At 40.6% G+C, this 23002-nt stretch overlaps 1 protein-coding gene and 1 long non-coding RNA gene across 3 annotated transcripts in view; one reads left to right on the top strand and one right to left on the bottom strand.

Moving 5' to 3' along the window:
- The first annotated feature begins 140 nt into the window (after positions 1-140).
- On the top strand, positions 141-1545 carry LOC122562287 (uncharacterized). Its single transcript, XR_006315275.2, has 4 exons — positions 141-251; positions 360-496; positions 729-791; positions 1323-1545. It is a non-coding gene; the product is annotated as an uncharacterized LOC122562287 (long non-coding RNA).
- Positions 490-23002, bottom strand: part of tex2 (testis expressed 2) — a 90435-nt gene continuing 67922 nt past the window's right edge. Inside the window, exons 9-12 of one of the 2 annotated variants that reach the window (XM_088000745.1) lie at positions 16706-16915; positions 16239-16359; positions 14464-14590; positions 490-647 (exon numbers count right to left, since the gene is read on the bottom strand). In XM_088000745.1, the coding sequence (XP_087856871.1) occupies positions 14465-14590; positions 16239-16359; positions 16706-16915 (457 nt within the window). In that variant the 3' untranslated portion in view covers positions 490-647; position 14464. Of the gene's footprint in view, positions 648-12003; positions 14591-16238; positions 16360-16705; positions 16916-23002 lie in introns of those variants that run through there. The other variant, XM_043715090.2, reaches the window with a different exon arrangement.

Raw genomic sequence — 23002 nt, 5'->3', positions numbered from 1 at the left:
ACCCAGTTTCGTCCTAAATGTTAATTAGTGCAAACAACGTTTGATTCTAGTCAACTTTGAAACTGAGTCTTGCTGAAGTTCTTTGAGTCTCTCCTGGTGTTAATCACCCACTGATATTTGGACGGAAGAAAGAGGAGAACCGGAAGTGCGTCGCGGTGAAAGTGCTTTATCCCTTACAATGGCGGCTCGGTGAGGAATAGAGTCGTAGAGATGAGGAGCTGAATGCAATCCGCCTTCATCGGCTTAATGAGGTATTGTTTTATGCAATGGCATGGTTTGGTACCTTAGACAAACGATTAGCCGTTTTTACACCGTGATGCGAACAGTAAAGGTTGACGCTATTAAAGCCTACGTTTCAGTTTGCAGAGTTGAAGGCCCAGGCCTAATCCCCATCCTCCCAGTTTCCTGGATCTGGATCGCAGGGAGGGGGATGACCTGACCTGATGGTGGAGGGTCTGCTGCACGGGTATGATATGCCACAAGACAAATATTGAGGGTGAGGATTTTAATATAGTTAAAACGCGGCGTTTGTATCGTGCCCTTGTTTCCTCATCGTCCCCAGTAATTTCAGACCATTTGACTGAATGATGACTTTTTACGTGTTAGACTTCTGATGCAAATGAAGAAGCCTAGAATCTGACTCCAGTCTGAAATAACAACATCGATAGTAATTATTTATGCTTTTCAAACGACATTTCATCATCGTACGTTAACTTCTTTTTTTCTAGACTTAATGAATTTAACAAAGTTAACTGGGAAGGAACTTCAGTTTGTGAAACTCCCAGTAACAAGTAAGTTTTAAAATAAAGCAGTAGATCTCTAAATCTGCCTCCCGATGGTTGGAGCGAGGTATATTGGGGGGGGGGGGGGGAGAGGATATGCTTAAAATGGAAGAAATCTTGTTTTCAGGGACCTGAGAACTGGGAAGAAACTGTGAACTGGTTGAAGGGAGAATCTGGATTAGGATTATTGTACAGATGCATTAATGCCTAATGAGGTCTATTTGGGACAAATGACCAGTTTTTGTTGTTTAATTGATACCTAGTGGGAATAAAATATCAAGTTTAACCCCGTTTTAAATCTTTAATTTGACTTGAACAATACATCCAAAATCATTAGAGTACTGCATTGATTTGTAGATCAATAACTAACATCCATGAGTCTCCAACTAAGAAGTCAATGCCATCCAGACAACCTTGCTGTAGCATAATGGAACCATTGCATCCTGAAGTATTGAAAATGACTTGAGGTTAATAGTGTAGGTGAAGATTGCAAAGCTCTATCTGATTTTGTACTGATTTATTTCAATGTATTGATTGCAGTGACTTCATCTAGGATTCAGAAATGTGCTGGATTGGAGTACTTTGAAATCAGAATGCACTTCCAGAAACTGCATCAATTTCTAAACTTCCACACTGAAATTTGAATGTGAAATGTAATTTTTCCAGCATTTTGCCTTCATTGTTTTGACTTGGCATATGCAACAGGTGAAAGAATGAACAATCCTGTTTCAGCTGTATGTTAAATAAAGCATTTAATGTTCAATTTCTTTTATTCTTGGCTCATTTTAAAGGGTGACAAATCAATTCAAGATCTTTAACTGGGCAATTAATTCCCCGTGGAGACATTTCTTTCCCAATAAGGCAGGTAGATGGAGGATAAGACAAATATTTTAGAATGGGGAGTCAGTGTTGTGATAAAGAAGCACAGTAGGTCAGGCAGCATCTGAGTAGGGGAATTGACATTTCAGGCAAGAGATTATAACTGAAATGTCAATTCCCCTCCTTGGATGCTGCCTGACTTGTGCCTTTGTTATGTCACACTCTGACTCTGATCTGCAGTCCTTTTCCCACTTAGAATGGGCAGACATGGAAATGGTCTTGAGTAGAGAAAAGTACAAGGTCATCTCTTTTGGAAGAAAGTAGTAAAATCTAAAGTTTTTATATTTAACTTCTGGAATGTACCATTCTGAAACAAAACTGTGACATCAAGCTGAAGCTTCAAAGGATGGAAGTGAGGGAGCAAGATGAAGAGCTGTTGGAGGATACATGAGAGCTTAAGACTGAGGCAAATTAATTATTACCAGTGTGAATATGGGGATGCACAAAAGGCCAGAGGGCACTGAGCATTGCTAACTCAGTGGGAGGGGCAAGTCATGTGGAATTTGTAAACATGGGTGAGAATATTAAAACCAAAAAGAAAACTAAGTTTCTTTTATATATAGGCAAAAATGGTTATTGGGTTGCTGGACAATGACAGAGAGAAAATACTGGGGCTTAAAGAAATGGCTGAAGAACTAGATTACTTTTTTTTGGTCAGTCTTTGTGGTGGAAGACATGAGTAACATTCCAAAAACTTGAGGGAGCTGTCACCAAGTAGGTACTAGAAAAACTGAATGGCCTGAAGATGGGTTAATCATCTGGATGAGATGGACTATACCTCAAAGTTCTAAGGGAGATAGCTGAACAGATAGAGCTGTTGGTGGTAATCTTCAGGAATTGCTAGAATTAGGGAGGGACTCAGAGGACTGGAAAATTACTAATGTGGCACCCTTGTTTAAAGGAGTAGGGCAAAAGATGGAAAATTATAGACCAATTAGCCTAACCTCAGTCATGGGTAAGATCCTGGAATCCATTGCGAAGATTGAGATTTCTGAATATGTGAAAGTGTATGGTAAAATAATGCAAAGTCAGCATAGTGTCATCAAGGGAAGGTCATGCCTGACAAATCTGCGAGAATTCTTTGAGGAAGTAATGAGCAGGTTAGACCAAGGGCAGCCAATGGATGTTATTTACCTGGACTTCAAGAATACCTTTGAGAGGGTGTTAGACGCAAGGTGCTAATGTTTATTAGATACTTGGCTATCTGACAGAAAGAGTGTGGGGAATGAAAGTACCAATGAAAAGTAGTGTTCCACAAGGCTCAATATTGGAAGCACAACTTTTCACTTGGATGTTAACAATCTAAATGATGGAAGTGAGGGCATCTGGCTAGGTTTGCAGACAATACAAGGCAGGTGGAGGGACAGGCAGCATTGGGGAGGCTGCAGAAGAATTTGGGTAGGTTACAGTAGGCAAAGAAGTGGCAGATGGAGTACAATGAGAGAAAGTGTGTGGTCATGCGCTTTGGTAAGAACAATGGACTATTTTTCTAAAGGGGGAGGTAATTCCGAAATCTGAAGTGCAAAGAGCTGTGGGAGTTCTAGTCCAGGATTCTCAAGATAAACTTGCAGGTTGAGTCAGTAGTTAGGAAAGCAAATGCAATGTCACTTATTTTGGCAGGACTTTGAATATAACTAATTCTGAGTCTGTATGAGGTCCTGATTAAACAACAGTTGGAGTATTGTGTGCAGTTTTAAGCCCCATATCACAGGAAGGATGTACTGGCCCTGGAGTATGTTCAGAGGAGGTTCACAAGGATGATCCCAGGGATGAAAAGCTTAACATATAGGGAATGTTTGAGGACTCTGGATCATTCCTGATGAAGGGCTTTTGGCCGAAATGTCGTTTTTGTTTTTTTTTCCCCTGCTCCTCAGATGCTGCCTGAACTACTGTGCTTTTCCAGCACCACCCTAATCTAGAATCTGGTTTCCAGCATCCAAGAGTTTAGAAGGATGAGAGGTGATCTGATTGAATCATGCAGAATACTGAATGGCCTGGACAGAGTGGATGTTGAGAAGATATTTCCATTGGGAGAAGAGACTAGGATCCGAGGGCACAGCCTTCGAGTAAAAGGGAAGACCTTTTAGAATAGAGAAACTTCTTCAGCTGGTGTGGTGAATCTATGGAATTCATTACTGCAGAATGCTGTGGAGGCCAGGTCATGAGTACATTTAAGACTGAGATGGATGAGTTCTTGATTATCAAGGGGCTCAACAGTTATGTGGAGAAAGCAAGAAAAGGGAATTGAGAACCTTACAAGCCATGATTGAATGGCAGAGAAAAGTCAATGGGCTGAATGGCCCAATTTCTGCTCCTATATCTTATGGTCTTAAAATGTTTGGTCAGGGGGGTGTAGATGAGGGGAAGATGGTGGCAGTGGTTTGTAAAATTTCAGCAAACCCATTGACAGGGTCCCACAAAAGAAATTGATTTTTTTTTAAAAAAAAGGTAAAAGCACAGTATATTCCTGTTAGGATGAATAGAAAGGCTGGCAGGTGTAGGTTATGCTGGATGACTAGAGAAATTGAGGTTTTGGTTAAGAAGGAAGCAAATGTCAGGTATAGACAGGAGAGATTGAGAGAATCCTTAAGAGTATAAAGGCAGAAGGAGTATAAATTAGTGGGAAATCAGGAGGGAAAAAAAGGGACATGTAACAGCTTTGGCAAACAGGGTTAAGGAGAATCCAAAGAGTTTTTATAAATACTCAGGACAAAAGGGTAACCAGGAAGAGAATAGAGCCCCTCAAAGATCAACAAGGCACCTTGTGTGGAGAATGGAGGAGAAGGTAAACAACTATTTTGCATCAGTGTTTACTACAGAGAAGATATAGAATGTTGGGAAATAAGATGTTGACATCTTGAAAAATGTCTATATTACAGAGGAGGAGATGCTGGATGTCTTGAAATGTGTAAAAGTGGATAAATCACCAGGACCTGATCAGGTCTACCCTAGAACTTTGTGGGAAACTAGGGGCATGATTGCTGGGCCCTTTGCTGAGATATTTGTATTGTTGATAGTCACAATTGAGGTGCCAGAAGACTGAAGGTTGGCTAACCTAGAACCACTATTTAAGAAAGGTGGTAAGAAAACTAGACCAGTGAGCCTGACGTCAGTTGTGGGGAAGTCATCGGAGGGAATCCCGAGGGATAGAATTTACGTGAATATTTGTTTAGGGTAAGAACTGATTTGGGATAGTTAACATGGCTTTGTGTGTGGGAAATCATGTTTCATGAACTTGATTGAGTTTACTGAAGTAACAGAGAACAGAGCGCTGGACGTGATCTATATGGACTTCAGTAAGGCGTTCGACAAGGTTCCCCATAGGAGACTGGTGAGCAAGGTTAGATCTCATGGAATACTAGCCATTTAGATACAGAACTGGCTCAAAGATAGAAGACAGAGGGTGGTGGTGGACGGTTGCTTTTCAAACTGTGACCGGTGGAGTGCCACAAGGATCGGTGCTGTGTCCACAACTTTTCATCATATTTAAATGATTTGGATGTGAACAGAAGAGGTATAGTAAGTTTGCAGATGACCAAAATTGGATGTGAGGTAAACAGCGACGAAGATTACCTCAGGGTACAACAGGATCTAGACCAGATGGGCCAATGGACTGAAGTAGCAGATGGAGTTTAATTTAGATAAATGTGAAGTGCTGCATTTTGGAAAAGCAAATCAGAGCGGGACTTATACACTTACTGGTAAGGCCCTGGGGAGTGTTGCTGAATAGAGACCTTGGAGTGCGGTTCATAGACCCTTGAAAGTAGAGTCACAGGTAGATAGGATAGTGAAGAGGCATTTGGTATGTTTTTCTTTATTTGTCAGACCATTGAGTACAGGACTTGGGAAGTCATGTTGCAGCTCTACAGGACACTGGATGTTGTGAAACCTGAAAGGGTTCAGAAAAGATTTACAAGGATGTTGCTAGCATTGGAGGATTGGAGCTTTCGGGAGAGGCTGAATAGGCTGGGGCTGTTTTCCCTGGAGCATTGGAGGCTGAGGGGAGACCTTATAGAGAATTATAAAAACATGAGTATGGATAAGATAATAAATAGACAAAGGCTTTTTCCCTGGGGTGGGAGAGTCCAGACCTAGAAGGTTAGAGGGGATAGATATAAAAAAGGACCTACGGGGCAACTTTGTCCACACAGAGGGAGGTGCATGTATGGAATGAGCTGCCAGAGGAAGTTGTGGAGGACGGTACAATTGCAGCATTTAAAAGGCATCTAGATGGGTATATGAATAGGAAGGGTTTGGAGGGATATGGGCGAAATGCTGGCAAGTAGGACTAGACTAGGTTAGGATATCTGGTTGGCATGGATGAGTTGGACTAAGGGGTTTGTTTTCATGCTGAACATCTCTGACTATGACATACAGCATCCAAGATAACTTGGCAAGTTGGCTTAGGAGACAAAGTGGTGGTAGAAAGCTGTTTTGTATGACTGGAGTGTGCAGTGCTTTATCAATAGCTTTCCTTCCAACTAAGTCTTAAATAAGCACGTCAATGAGGTTTGTTATCTTCAGTAACATTTTGAGATACTTCAAAACATGAAAAAGTCTTTGTCTGTATACTGCATAGGGTTCAATGCTGCGTCCATTAATGATAATGTGTATGGAGGGGTTGTGTTGATAAGTTTGCAGATGACATAAAGATTGGCCAGGTGGTCAATTGAGGAAAAAGGTCTTAGAGTTACAGGCTGGTTATAAATGGATTGGGCAGATCAGTGGGAAATGGAATTTTATGCTGATGAAAGTGAGGCACTTTGGAAAAAGTAACAAGGGAGTACACAATAAATGGCAGGATTATAAGAACTCAAAAGGGGTCCTGGAGTGCTTGCCCACATATCCCTGAAGATGATAGGACACGTTAATTAATAGTTGAGAAAGCATACAAGATGTTTGCCTTTAGCAGTTGAGGCATGGATGATACGAGGTCATGTTGAAGCTGTACAGAGCTTTGATTAGGTACTATGTGCAGTTCTGGTAACTACACTGGTGCAGAGGAGATTCACCAGGATATTGTCTGGAATAGAGCATTCCAGTTATGTGAGAAGATTTGTAGCTCGGGTGCTCGTTGTTGTGGTTCTGTTCGCCGAGCTGGGAATTTGTGTTGCAGACGTTTCGTCCCCTGTCTAGGTGACATCCTCAGTGCTTGGGAGCCTCCTGTGAAGTGCTTCTGTGATCTTTCCTCCGGCATTTGTAGTGGTTTGAATCTGCCACTTCCGGTTGCCAGTTCCAGCTGTCCGCTGCAGTGGTCGGTATATTGGGTCCAGGTCGATGTGCTTATTGATTGAATCTGTGGATGAGTGCCATGCCTCTAGGAATTCCCTGGCTGTTCTCTGTTTGGCTTGTCCTATAATAGTAGTGATGTCCCAGTAGTCCTTTGGGTTGCGGCATGTCCTCATTCCGTTGTCTAATAGACTAGCTATACTACTATACATAAAGAGCATTTCCGAACTGACAGCCAGACTACTGCGACCACTAGGAATCATAACAGCACACAAACCAACAGCCACTCTCAGACAACAACTCACCAGAACGAAGGACCCAATACCCAGCATGAGCAAAACCAATGTAGTGTACAAAATCCCATGCAAGGACTGCACAAAACACTACATAGGACAAACAGGAAGACAGCTAACGATCCGCATGAATGAACACCAACTAGCCACGAAACGACACGACCAGCTACCCTTAGTAGCCACACACGCAGATGACAAACAACATGAATTCGACTGGGACAACACTACTATTAGAGGACAAGCCAAACGGAGAACAGCCATGGAATTCCTAGAGGCATGGCACTCATCCACAGATTCAATTAATAAGCACTTCGACCTGGACCCAATATATCGACCACTGCAGTGGACAGCTGGAACTGACAACCGGAAGTGGCAGATACAAACCACTACAAATGCCGGAGGAAAGATCACAGAAGCGCTTCACAGGAGGCTCCCAAGCACTGAGGATGTCACCTAGACAGGGGACGAAACGTCTGCAATACAAATTCCCAGCTCGGCAAACAGAACCACAACATTTCAGTTATGAAAACAGGCTGGATAAGCTCAGGTTTTCTTTAGAACAGAAAAGATTTGGTGGGAGCAAGAGAGGCGAACCCAACAGAGGTGAATAAGATTGAGGGTAATGGATATGACCAGAAAGCAGCAGTCCCCCTCAGTTGGAGGTTCAATAACACTTTAAAATGAAACAATGGAAGTTTAGAGGGAGTTTGATGAAACTTTTTCACCCAAAGGTAAAGATCTGGAATATACTATTTGGGTGGGTGGCTGAGGTGGGTAACTTCATCATCTTTAACAAATACTTGAATGACTTGGTGTCATAACATTCAAGGTTATGGGTCTGTGACGGGCAAATGGAATGAGTGGAGTTGGTATTTTCTTTTGCAGTATAGATTACTGGTCAAGAGAGTAGTTATGTTCAAAGTTTGGGTGAAGATTTGTAGCTCGGGTGCTCGTTGTTGTGGTTCTGTTCGCCGAGCTGGAAATTTTTGTTGCAAACGTTTCGTCCCCTGTCTAAGTGACATCCTCAGTGCTTGGGAGCCTCCTGTGAAGTGCTTCTGTGGTGTTTCCTCCGGCATTTATAGTGGCCTGTCCCTGCCGCTTCCAGTTGTCAGTTTCAGCTGTACGCTGTAGTGGCCGGTATATTGGGTCCAGGTCGATGTGTTTGTTGATGGAGTTTGTGGAGGAGTGCCATGCTTCTAGGAATTCCCTGGCTGTTCTTTGTTTGGCTTGCCCTATAATGGTAGTGTTGTCCCAGTCGAATTCATGTTGCTTGTCGTCTGCGTGTGTGGCTACTAAGGATAGCTGGTCGTGGTGTTTCGTGGCTAGTTGATGTTCATGGATGCGGATCGTTAGCTGTCTTATAGGACAAACAGGAAGACAGCTAACGATCCGCATCCATGAACATCAACTAGCCACGAAACGCCACGACCAGCTATCCTTAGTAGCCACACACAGATAATGGCTAAAGAGTCAGTAATTAGATGGCACAGATTTAATTGACTGATAAAAAAACTATAAGAAGGCATAAAGAAGAACTTTTTATGCAAGAAGCGAATCAGACCTGGTATGCACTGCCTAATATGGTGGTGGACGTAATATTAGCTTTTAAAAGGAAATTGGTTAAATACTCAGGATTATAGAATCCCAACAGCGCACATAGAGGCTATTCAACCCATTAAGTCTGCACTGATCATTCAAAAGCATCCAAACCACTTACCCCACCACCTTATCTCTGTGACCTCACATTTACCATGACCAACCCACCTAGCCTGCACATCCCGGGACACTGCAGGGCAATTTAACATAGCTAGTCCATCTTTCCTGTACATCTCTGGATTGTGGGAGGAAACTGGAGCACCCAGTGGAAACCCATGCAGACACAGGGAGAACGTGCAAACTTCACACAGCCAGTCACCCAAGGCTGGAATCAAACCAGTGTCCCTGGTGCTGTTAGGCAACAGTGTTAACTACTCGGCCACCATGTCGCACAGGAAACGGCAGGAAACATTGGTAGGATACAGCTAAAGAGTAGAGGAATGGGACCAACTGGATTGTTTTGTGAAACAGTTGGCACACACACACACTGGACCAAATAGATGTATTTTGTACTATTTTGTGGACAAAATCTGTGGGCTGAATTGTAACAGGAGAAATTTAAAACAGACAAACATGAAGTGCTGCCCATTAGCAAAAAATAGCTGATCATCCAGATCAGGGACAGTGCATTTCAAGCAGAATTCTTCTATAAGTCCCTGACATGGTAATGATGAAGCTGAAAGATTTAGGAGGTTGAGTAGGATTCTTCTCAATCACTGAAGAATGGACAACATTCAACTTGACCCATCACTGAAAAACCAGAAACAGAATGACAATTTATGCAGTCACAACACATTGGTGTAAGTTAGAGAAAGATAATGCTCAAATTAAATAAGGCTTTGTGCAGCTCACATTTGAAGACTTTTTGACGTTCTGGTTACAAATACAGGAGACATATTCACAGGCTAGAAAAAGTCCTAAGATACAAGATTGTCCACTCATGATAGATTGCAAGTGACCAGTAAAGGCTGGAAAAAAAAAATGCCTGAGGTTGTTGACTTGTTCGCTGAGCTGGTAAGTTTCAACACCATACTAGGTAACATCTTCAGTGCATCTCCGGTGAAGCGTTGATGTTCTGTCCCGCTTGATATGTGTGTGTCCTGATTTGCTGAGGTGGGCTGTATCATTTCCTGTTTTGTTTCTTAGTGGTTGGTATATGAGGTCTAATTTTACATCTTTGTTAATGGAGTTCTGGGTTGAGTGCTAAACCTCCAGGAATTCCTGTATATGACTTTGTTTGACTTGCTCTAGGATAGATACATTGTCCCAGTCGAATTAGTGTCCTTCCTTGTCTGTGTATGGACAGAAGTGATAGGTGTTTGTGTACCCTGATGGCTCGTTTTCTTCCAATTTACCCGACGTAATGTTTGTGGCAGTCTTTACATGATCTTTTATATATAATGTTGGCTCTGTTAGTTGTGGATAGAGGATCCTTTGTACTTGACAGTAGTTGTTATAGTGTGGTTGTTGGTTTGTGGGCTACCATGATACCTAGGGGTCAGAGTGGGCTGGTGGTCATTCCGGCATGTCCTTGATGTATGGCAGGGTGACCAGTGTATCCGGACATGTGTTTTCCTGTTGTAGTCTGTTATGTAGGTATAGGAGGACTATGCTTTTTGGGTAACTTGTTTTTGAAGATGCTGTATAGATGTCCTTCTTCGGCTTTACACAGCAGGGTTCTGCAGCATGTTATGGTTTACTTGAATAATGTTCTGATGCATCTCCGTTAGTGGGTGTTGGGATGATTGCTGTTGGAGTTGAATACTTGATCTGTATTGGTGGCCTTCCTGTATACACAGGTCTGGAGCTCACCGTTGGCTGTGTGTTCAGCCATTACTTGCAAGAAGGAAAGTTGATTGTTGTTCTCTTCTTCCTTGGTGAATTTTTTTTGTTAATGCCGGTGAAAATGTTGATTAGGAGTTGATGGGTTTCTTCATGTTGAGCACATTTGGTAATGTACACAACAGGAAGACATAACACGTCCGGATACATTGGCCACCTTGCCATACATCAAGGACACGTCGGAATGACCACCAGACTACTCCGAACCCTAGGTATCATGGTAGCCCACAAACAAATAACCACAGTATGACAGCTACTGACAAGTATAAAGGATTCCATACCCACAACTAACAGAATCAACATTACATACGAAATACCATGTAAACACTGCCACAAACATTGCATAATGCATTGTGGAAGAAAACTAGCCAACAACAACTAGCCATCAAGAGACATGATCAATCACTTGTGTCCATACACAAAGAAGGACACCAATTAGACTGGGATAACATATCAATCCTAGGACAAGTCAAACAAAGACATGCACAGGAATTCCTGGAGGCATGGAACTCAACCCGGAACTCCATTAACCAACGGTTAGAATTGGACCCCATATATCAATCACTAGCAACCAAAACTGGAAATGATACCACCTACCTCAGCAAACCGGGACACACACAAATATCATGTGGGACAGAACACAAACGCTTCACCGGAGGTGCACGGAAGATGTTACCTAGTATGGTGATGACACATCTGCAAACAAACTTATCAGCTCAACGAGCAAGTCAACAACCTCACCTACAACCTGAGCTACAAATTTTCTCAAGGACTTCGAAAAGTGTCTTTCAGCCACATAAAGTAGTAATTGAGTAGTGGCCTGATTGAGATGTATGAGATTGAAAGGTCAAGATAAATTTGGAAAATTATTTTGAACGGAATGGTCTGTAAGCTAATACTAAGGAAGATAATTGCAGAAGGGATTGTGGATATAATGGAAATGAAAACATTGAGTTTATTGAACAACCGGAAGAGAGAGCAAAAGATCGTTCTGAAAATATGACTAAATGGGCTTTCTTCGTCAATAATTATCCTGAGTATCTTGGGTCATCATGTTCTAAATAATTCTAGCAACTATATAAATGTATTTTAGTACACAATGCCTCTGCTTCAAAACGATTTACTTGATTTTTCTCTTTTTGATCTGGTAATTTTCCTTCTCCTACTTCCCAGATCAACTGGACAATGCTCATTCCTCAAGCTTCCAGATGGTTCAATGAGTGGGCATCCACATTAAACTGTGCAATCATCAGGCAATGAGAATATTGGAGCACTTGGAATATCCAGACTGTAATTAGTTCCAATTAGTAATGTCACAACTTTAGGCTCCCATGTGTAATTAGACTGGTTACAAATGCCACAAAAATAACAAATCACACAGGTTGCTCGACTGAAGAATTTATTAAATAAAACATAGCAAGCCAGTCCTTCACAATGTTAATTTGATTATGTGAAGTACAATATGACAATTTATAAGAATTTTCATTTAATTCTGATTATGTATAGTGCATTTAGTCCATGGACTCATAATTCATTATTGCACACTTATTCAGGTCAAATGACCCGACTACAACAAGACATGCAAATTTTTTTTGGCAGGCAAATATTGCCCACAGAAGGTAAGTAGAAGAAAGCAATAATGTGGATTAAGACTGGAATGCAGTCAAACTGTGCTGTGGCCATTGTATCCTTGGTATTAAATTGAAACAAAATACAATGTCGTACCTACAGGGCTAGATTAAAACAAATATATAAAATTAAAAATACAACTTTATACACATCTTAAAATATATTACTTAGTTTTAATTAACATTCTGCAAATGGTCATTTTCTCAAAGAAACTTCATCTTGAACGACAATTTGTCAAATCCTTCACGCTGTAGAGACTTCAATTATCTATTTGTAATTCATGTCATGAATGGCAATTTACACAATTTGAATGTCTAGGGAAAGTTATGGCTCAAAATAAATATGGAAAAAAAAACACAGAACAGCCAAGGCAAATTATAATAACCATGGGCACAGTGGCACTGAAGCACAAGTAACATTAAAATTTCTGCAGACCTCATGTAGAAATGTTGCATACAAAGGCTCAGAAAGAACACAACTTCCTCACTATAGGGAAATTAAACAAAACCTGGTTTTAAAATAAAACTGGCATTTTAAGTTGACTTACATTACAGATTGACTTCTGCAAAATTTTTATAGCTTCCTCTTTGTTCATTCAGATAAACTCTACAAGGGTTCCTCGCCACAATTTTAAAAGTGTTTTAAAATTACTGGAAAAAAATGTTAATGCTTTTAATGATAACTCAAAAGTTTTAAGAGTTTGAAATGAGATTATCTTCTCCATTAGAAACAGCAAGAGCCTTACTTCATTTGTTCATATTCTGCAAACACTTTCTTGCAGACACTACCACTTTTAAGAATAAACAGTAGATCCACTGTGATTGGTTATAGCTGTGATTGGCCAGCCTCTAAACATGAGCAACTTTCAGTGAAGAAAACATTTAACAAGGACAACAATCTATAAAAGTGTTTGTGTTTTGTTTATAAGTAATTTCACAAAAATTGGAGTAAATGATCTGATATTATTTAACCTGCTGTCTTCAAACATTCTGGATCTATTTATACTTAGGTGGGACTTGTCAATGTCGAGGTGATTCTGCCATGCACTAGAATGATGGTGAAGGAGAAAAAAACTTTACTAGAATGAAATGGCTCTCTCTCAAATATACCCATGTGCTATTATATAGAGCAATCTTAACTATCAGCTAAGGATTAAATCTGTGATTTCACTGCCAGGTTACAGAAACTTTGTCTACAGTGAATTTCAGCACTTCTCTACACATTATAATGTGTTAGGAACTGCAATACTTTATATAAACCATAAATGCAAAACTTAAAAATATATAATTTTATATTATATATCACAGTGGCTGTCACATAATCCTATCATTTCTCCCTCTTGTGCAGACACCACACAAAAGTGGATAATTTCAGGAGCTGGTTGTCTATTGTTTGATTACATGAACTAATAAAAAGACATGTCAGAGTTGAAAAAAAGAATATGCAGCTAAACTACTCATGAATTAGGCAAAAGTAATATATCAATTTATAATGGGAATCTAATTATCAGTAAAGAAAATCTACAAAGTAATGTACCATACAATCTATAAATTACCAGGGCTGAAGGGGATAATATTGATCTCGCTTGCAGATGCAAACTTGCCAGACTTGTGTGCAGACTATCAGCAGAATCCATTTGTCAATAAAAAGAGGATGCAGTTGCAAATATCTTTCTCATAATGAATCACCACAAAGCAATGAGTGCAAGTATTCCAAGAGAAACTTATGTAAAGTTAGCAATCATTGACCAGCTTTGTCATTTTTGTGATGTGTTATTCTGAACAAATATTCATACCCAAAAGGCAATTCATGCATCGATTCTGCACTTGCATGGAGGTTGTCGCAGGCAACTATACAAGTACATTGTTCTGGAAATCATTTCTTAGGGCTATGAGAATCAGTCTAAACTGAAGCATTTCAGGGCAAACAAGTCATTTATAAGTACAATTACATGTAGTCTCTCTCTCTCTCTCTCTCTATCTTGGCTTTTATTTTCTTGGAATGGCCTGCATGATAAATGGGTTGGAACAATATTAGCTGTTAACAATACACAGAAAGAGAGACATACACTCAGCAAACTGCACATACTGAGTACAACAAATTGCAAGTTTTCCAGGGAAGGATAGTGGCACTAATGATCCAAAAGACAGATGATATAGCTGAAAGCACATGAACAGCAACTTCATAACACTGTAAACATAAAACTTTCATACATCACAGTCGCTCAGCAACTTCTGTTGGTGTCTCCTTTGAAGGCCACACTGTGGATGAACGTGGATCCATGACGGAATGCATGATTGGAACATACACATCATCCATATTTGGCATAACGAAAATTTTCTGCAATATTTTTGATAAATGTAATCATTACATTTTGGTATTTAAATTTCTTTGAAAAGTCCAGTAGCTAGTTTTAGTATTCTATTAAAACACCAACGTTCATCATATGCATATTTTTAAAAGATACTTAATGCCACCTTACAGAGAAATATTTGCACTCTGAATTAAGTTTATTAACATCAAAAATAAAATGTTTATGATATAAACTGTTATTGTTAAAGCTTAAAACTGATAACTGGTCAGAACATTAGAAACAACAGATTTCAAATTAACTTTAAAAACTTCTAGCCATTGTCACAACTTGTGCTGAGTGAATGTCACCAAATCTTGTTAAAAGTAACCAATGAGGAGCAGACAAAGTTCACCTGTTAGATTTAGTACAACTCTCCAAAATAAAAACTATTCTTTTGATTAGGAATCATTTCATCCAAATTATCAAATACTCCTGTGCTTGTATTCATGCCATATTTCAGCATTAACTGAAGTGAACATTCGGTGGCACAAAGATGCATATCTAAGAATACTTTCTTTGTGTGGTTAAGAAAGATAAACTGCTACCAATTCCTGTCACTGGTGAGGAGAAATGTGTTTTTGTTTATCCTTTTGTTTCGATCAGCAAGCTAGTAGAGAAGTGCTATACTGCACCTTCGAGTCAGAATACAGCCAGTCAGGTGGTAAAAGCATAAAACCAATGGCGAAACGAGTAACTTTTGCTGTCAACAATAGTTGATAAGGGTTGGACCCAAGTCCAGTTTAATAAACATCATTTGATTGCTGGACATTCTATCATTACAATCTGATTGTTATTATGATTTGTTTCCTTATTGCAGTTTTTTTTCAAACAGTAACAAAGCAGCTTATATTTCATTTCCACGAGAAGAGGGGAGAAAACTGGAAAACAGTTCAATGAAAAGTTCAACAAAAATAAATTAAAAATGATGACACTGATGAAAACATTTTACAAGTCCTGAAGAAATTAATTTTCTCTGTTCCCATGATTACTTTCAATGCCTTGCTTAAGAAGCTATTATTACTATCTAAGCCTTAGGTATCATATTTTAAAAACAATTTGAATTATTTATGTATAAAAATTGACATACATCTCTTATGTGCATTTGTTAGAATAACACTGCACTTTAGGAAAGATGTGAGAGTCCATGAAAGGATGCAGAAGGGATTTACCAGAATAGTTCAGTGATGAGACAATTAAGCTACAAGGCTGTTCTGCATGGGGTTATATTTGATTGAAGTGTACACGATAATGACAGTGCTTAGGTAAAGTAGAGAGAGAGAATCTGTTCCCACAAGCTGACAAGATTGGGACCAAGGGAGATAGATGTATTATTTGGGCAAGAGATGCCAAGGGATGCAGAATATGAGGAAGAGCTTTATGTTTTTAACAAATGAGGGATAATGACTTGGAAGTTGCTGTATGGACATTTGAAGGAAATACGTTTGCAGGGCGACAGAGATAAGACTGAGAGAATGAGACCAATTGACTTGCTCCAAAGTGCTGGAATGGACTCAGAGAAACTAACAGCCTCATTCGGAGTCATTATAACTCCATAACAGAGGAGAATACAGAACAGAAAAAGAACAGTCAGAAGCATGGACTGACAGCAAAATTCAGGTATGCTCAATTTCTTACCTGGAACTCTTGTTCAAGTTTCTTTTCAATCCAGTCAGTTACATGTGCAATAGTGACTTCACGCTCCCCCAGTTTGGGACGAGCTTTTAACTCTAAGTGTGGAGGTGTTCGGAAACCATACCTTTGAACAAAAATGATAGATCACGTTAGTCAACTTAAGAGGCTTCAAAGCAAAATAATAAACCAGCTAATGCATTGAGCAGCATTTGGAGAGACTTAAAAGTCCAGAGAAAAGTGAAAAGCAATGGGACACAACCACAGAACTGAGAAATAAATTTCAAACTTATTGTGTTACCAGGTGCTAACCACCAGCCTGAGTTTTACTATAGATTTAGGTATCCCATCACTATAAAATTGCATAAAATATCTCACTCCTGAATTAATGAGATGGCTGCCCATAAAATTGTTGTTAAAAGTTCACAGAACAGGGGGCAATTCCAATGAAATCTGTAACAGCCTCCCCTTACCATATTCTGTCAGTAGGTGGTGGTGGAATGTTCACAGCCAATGTTCCTTTGCATTCCTGAACTTCTACTGTTAACAGTAATGGTGTATTTGAAACCTCTTCGATTTTCTTCTTAATAAACTCCGTTTCTGTGGCTTTCTGAAAATATTTTGACTTTGTAATTTTATCCACAAGTCTCATTATCTTGCTTGGTCGATGTCCTCCCACATATCTGCACATGTGGAAAAGAGTTAATATTTGCCACCGAATATTCTGAATATTTACATGTTGTGTAATTCCATAGTACCAGACATTTTTGAACAAATGGTTTTCCCATGCATTGAGTATTCACATCATCTTCAAAATTTTTTGAAATTCATTCATGGATCATGGATTACAGATGGTGTTGGATTATGTTTAAAAAGCAAAGTACACAAAGGGTGGGGACTGTGTTTCTTGCAGAATGTTGATGCTATTGTATATTTTTAAATCATGAACAAGCTTAAGATGTACTTTGATATATCCTTAATGACTTTAAAACCATCAAAATAAAATTAATTTTATACTATGCATCTCCAACACACTGGGCGGCACGGTGGCACAGTGGTTAGCACTGCTGCCTCACAGCGCCAGAGACCCGGGTTCAATTCCCGCTTCAAGCGACTGACTGTGTGGAGTTTGCACGTTCCTCCAGGTGCTCCGGTTTCCTCCCACAGTCCAAAAGATGTGCCGGTCAGGTGAATTGGTCATGCTAAATTGCCCGTAGTGTTAGGTAAGGGGTAAATGTAGGGGTATGGGTGGGTTGAGCTTCGGCAGGGCGGTGTGGACTTGTTGGGCCGAAGGGCCTGTTTCCACACTGTAAGTAATCTATTCTAAATGCAGAATTTGTTGATTGGAGTGAAAACAGCGAACAACCCTGCCAGTGTCATTCTGAGAAGCAGGTAATTGTTTAATTGGTAATTATAGACATCTTTATTGAGAGAAAAATAGTGCTATGATCCACATTACATTGAATCATTACAGCAAAGAATATAATCCAAAACTTAAATATCTTAGAGTCACAGAGTTGTACTGCACAGAAACAGACCTTTCAGTCAAACTAGGCCATGCTGATCAGACATCCTAAATTAATATAGTACCATTTGCCAGCATTTGGCCCACATCCCTCTAAACCCTTCCTACTTGTGTACACATCTTGATGCCTTTTAAATATAGTATAGGAGTATAAGAGTTGGGACATCTTGTTGCAGCTGTACAATATGTTGGTAAGGCCACATTTTGAGTACTGCTTGCAATTCTGGTCGTCCTACTATAAAAAGGATATTATTAAACTAGAAAGAGTGCAGAAAAGATTTACTAGAATGCTACCTGGACATGAAGGTTTGAATGATAAGGAGAGGTTGGATAGGCTGGGACTTTTTCCACGATGTAAAAGAGACAGAGGTGACTTTACAGAGATCTACAAAATAAGAGAGGAACAGTTAAGGTAGATATATCGCAACACCTTTTCCCCAAGGCAGGGGAGTCTGAAACTAGAGAGCATAGGTTGAAGGTGAGAGTGAACAGATATAAAAGGATCCCAGGGGCCTTTGTTTTAAGCATAGAGAGGGGTGAATGTCTGGAATGGGCTTCCAGAGGTAGTGGTGGAGGCAAACACAATTTTGTTATTTAAGAAACATTTGGACAGATGGGATAAAGGGATATGAACCAAACCCAAACAAGTAGGACTAGATTACTTGTGAAAATCAGGTGGCATGAACAAGTTGGGTCGAAGAGTCTGTTTTCATGCTGTAAACCTCTATGACTCCAGGTGTTGTTAAGTGTACCAGCCTCAACCACTTCCTCTGGCAGCTCATTCTGTACATGCACCACCCTCTGCATAAAAAGGTTGCCCCTTTAGGTTTCTTTTCTACCTTTCTCCTCTCACCTTAAACCCTGGCAACATCCTTGTAAATCTTGTCTGCACTCTTTCAAGTTTAACAACATCTCTCCTATAGGAGGGAGATCAGAACTGAATGGAGTATTTCAAAAGTGGCATAACCAATATGTCATACAGCCGCAACATGACCTCCCAACTCCTACACTCAATGCACTGGCCAATAAAGGCAAGCGTACCAAATGATTTCTTCACTCCTCTATCTACCTTGATTCCACCTTCAAGGAACTATGAACCTGCACCCTAAGGTCTCTTTGTTTCGCAACATTCCCCAGGACATGACCATTAAGTGTATTAGTCATGCCCTGATTTGCCTCCAAAATGCAACACCTTCCATTTAACTAAATTAGATTCCATCTGCCACTACTCGGCACATCAGTCCATCTGATCAAGGTCACATTGTATTCTGAGATAACTTCCTTCACTGCCCATTACACAGCAACAATTTTCACGTCATCTGCAAACTTACAGAACATTCCTTTCATATTCACATCCAAATCATTTGTATAAATCACAAAAAGCGGTGGACCTAGCACTGATACTTACATCACATTGCTGGTCACAGGCCTCCAGTCTGAGAAGCAACCCACCACAACCATTCTCTGTCTCTTTACCGTCAAGCTAATATGTATCCAAATGGCTAGCTCTCCCTGGATTCCATGTGATCTAACCTTGCTAACCAGTCTATCATGTGGAATCTTGTTGAACGCCTTGCTAAAATCCACAGAGACAATGTCCTCTGCTCTGCCTTCCTGAAGAAGGGCTCATGCCCAAAATGTCGATTCTCCTGCTCCTTGGATGCTGTCTGACCTGCTGCGCTTTTCCAGCAACACATTTTCAGCTCTGCCTTCTTCAATCTTCTTTGTCACTTCTTCAAAAAAATTAAGTTACTGAGACACAATTTCCCATGAACAAAGCCATGTTGACTATCCCCAGTCAGTCCACGCTTTTCTAAATACACATAGACCCTGTCCCTCAAAATCCTCTCCAACAATTTACCCAACACTGGGAAGAGACTCACTAGTCTATAGATCCCTGACATTTCCTTACCACCTTTCTTAAACAATGGCACCACATTAGCCATCCTCCAGTCTTCTGGCATCTTACCCTGGGCTATCGATGATACAAATGTCTCAGAAAGGGGCCCAGCAATTACACCAATAGCTTCCCACAAAGTTCTAGGATACAGGTGATCAGGTTTTCAGGATTTATCCACCTTTATGCATTTTAGGTAATAATGGACACAAGATATCACTGCTTATTTCTCTGTGTTCTCTAGCTTCCATATCCTTCTCCACAGTAAATATGGACATGAAATACTCATTTTGTATCCAACCCATCTCCTGCAGCTCCACACCCATAGATGGCCTTGTTGATCTTTAAGGGATCCTATTCTCTCCCTAGTTAGTCTTTTGTCCTTAATGTATTTGTAGAATATCTTTGGATTCTCCTTACCTCTGTTTGTCAAAGCTAACTTTTTCTCTCCTGATTTCCCTTGTGATTACTCCTACTGCCCTTATACTCCTTGAAGGATTCACTCAATCTTAACTGTCCATACCTGTCATATGGTGCCTCCATATTCTTGATGAGAGTCTCATTTTCTCTAGTTTTTTTTTTAGATTAGATTACTTACAGTGTGGAAACAGGCCCTTCGGCCCAACAAGTCCACACCGACCCGCCGAAGCGCAACCCACTCATACCCCTACATTTACCCCTTTAACCTAACACTACGGGCAATTTAGCATGGCCAATTTACCTGACCCGCACATCTTTGTGACTGTGGGAGGAAACCGGAGCACCCGGAGGAAACCCACGCAGACACGGGGAGAATGTGCAAACTCCACACAGTCAGTCGCCTGAGGCGGGAATTGAACCCGGGTCTCTGGCGCTGTGAGGCAGCAGTGCTAACCACTGCGCCACTGCTAACCATCCCCTTACACCTAACAGCCTTGCTCCAACACTAACAGGAAAATACTGCCTCTAGATGCACGTTATCTCATTTTTAAAGGCCTCCCACTTTCCAACTTCCCCTCTACCTGCGAATAGCCTTTCCCAATCAACTTTTGAAAATTCATGCCTTATACCATCAGAATTGTCCTTACTCCAATTTAGAATTTTAACTTTTAGATCAGGTTTATCCTTTTCCATAATTATTTTAAATCTAATAGAATTATGGTCACTGGTTCTAAAGTGCTCCCTCACTGACACCTCCATCACTTTCCTTGCCTTATTTCCAAAGAGAATGTCAAATTTTGCTTCTTCTCCAGTGGGTTTATCCAAATACTGTTTAAGAAAATTTTTCTTTTACACACTTAACAGATTTCTGAACATCTTAATCAGGATCTTATTACAATTTGTGAGATAGGCAGATAGAATACACTGCTCTTAAAACTCAGCTTGTGGGTTTATTGCTGAAAATATTAACATGAAACTTTCTTAATATTTCCATCAAACCATTTAGGTGCGGGACAATTAAATTGTGTCTGGGTAGCATGCTATCCTGCAGTTAGCTCCAGAGCACTATTTACAGAATAACAGACAAGGCTACTAACTTTCAATCTCAATGGGAGCAGTGCATGTAGTAAGGAAAGAAGAAATTGAGGTCTGACAAATTATTCGGAAGCTAATTAATATCACAGAGTGCCAAAAATCCTTCAATTGTAATTTATTCTAAATTCTGCAATTCATCCAGAGCAGGACAGGCCATATAGTATAAAAGCAAGCCTAAAGTTCTCCCAGCAAGGAGTGAGAACTGCAAGAGAGTGAAAACCCAGAGTTGAGCTAAGTGTAGGCATTTAGGTCAGTGGGGTAGGGAAGATTACTGTGTCTTGTTCAGGCCATTTTTGCAAGGTAAACACAATGACTGCAGATGCTGGAAACCAGATTCTGGATTAGTGGTGCTGGAAGAGCACAGCAGTTCAGGCAGCATCCAAGGAGCTTCGAAATCGACGTTTCGGGCAAAAGCCCTTCATCAGGAATGGCTTTTGCCCGAAACGTCGATTTCGAAGCTCCTTGGATGCTGCCTGAACAGCCATTTTTGCAAGGGGCTGCTTTGTGGTCAAAGTGCCACTGGTTAGATCTAAGAGTGGGCCTACATGAATACTGGGCTTTGTTAACAAGGGTGAGCAGCAAAAAGGTAAGGGCAAGATGACAGCTTTTTTGGCCCTAAGTCTGCTTGTTGTTAAAGGGGCAGAGATGGCAGTCAGTGGAGTAGTATACTTCTCCTGTCAGATGCTGGAGATCAAGGAGCAGTCAAATGCCTCAGCATTATATCTGCAGCATGTGTGCAGCTTCTCTAAGACCACATGGATCGGTTGGAATAGCAGTTAAAAGCACTGTGGAGCCCATAGGAGGCAGCGAATGTGATAGATAGTAACTTCGGGGACTTGGCCACACCAAAGGTTCAGTCAGCTTGACGGGTGATCACCAGGAAAAGTAAGCAAGTAGTGCAGGAATCTTCTGTGGCTATCTCCCTCTCTAACAAATAAACTGTTTTGGATACTGTTGGGGGTGGTGGATAACCTCTCAGGGAAAAAAATAGCAGCAGCCAGTCTTTGGCATCACGACTGCAAAGTCCAAATGAGCAATTGTGACAGGGGACTCTCTAGTCAGGAACACAGACAGACATTTCTGCGACCTGATATCATTCTGATATCCCAGTCCCATGTTCCCATCCATGCCCTGCGTTCATCTGTCTTACATGTCAGGCCTCTTGCATTGAAATAAATGCAGTTTAATTTATCTTCCTTTGTTCCCTGCTGTGCTCTTGTCTATTTAACTTGTGAACAAGACTCCAGGATAGTATGTTGTCTCCCTTATGTCAGGGTCAAGAATATCTCGGAGCGGTTGAAAATTTTGAGAGGGGAGGTGAGCAGCCATAGGTCTTTGTACATATACATAGACAGAAAAAGGGATGAGGTTCTGTACAATGAATATAGTGAGTTAGGCAGGAGGTTAAAAAGCAGGACCTCAAAGGTAACAATCTCTAATTACTCTTGGTGTCACATGCTAGTGAAACTAGGAATAGGATAGGGTAGATGAATGGCTGAGGTGGTGTTCCAGGGGGCAGGGATTCAGATTTTTGGATCACTGGGATCTCTTCTGCGGCACAAGTGACCTGTACAAGAGGGACTGGTTGCATCTGAAATGGAAGGGGACTAATATCCTGGTGGGGAGATTTGCTAGAGCTATTTGGGAGGGTTTAAACTAGTCTGGCAAGGGGATGGGACGCTAAGAAGTTGTGAGACAAGAGAGAAGGTTGAGGCTGGTTCAGAAATTAAAGAAAACAAGTTAAAAAGACAAGAGCACAGCAGGGAAGAAGGGAAGATGAATTAAACTGCATTTAATTCAATGCAAGAGGCCTGACATGTGAGGCAGATGAAC

Source organism: Chiloscyllium plagiosum, unplaced genomic scaffold, assembly GCF_037043375.1.
Source record: "Chiloscyllium plagiosum isolate Xiang-an unplaced genomic scaffold, Cpla_swu_hap1 HiC_scaffold_25, whole genome shotgun sequence".
NCBI lineage: Eukaryota > Metazoa > Chordata > Chondrichthyes > Orectolobiformes > Hemiscylliidae > Chiloscyllium > Chiloscyllium plagiosum.
Note: the sequence above shows the minus strand (reverse complement) of the source record. Positions and strands in the feature narration are given on the sequence as shown.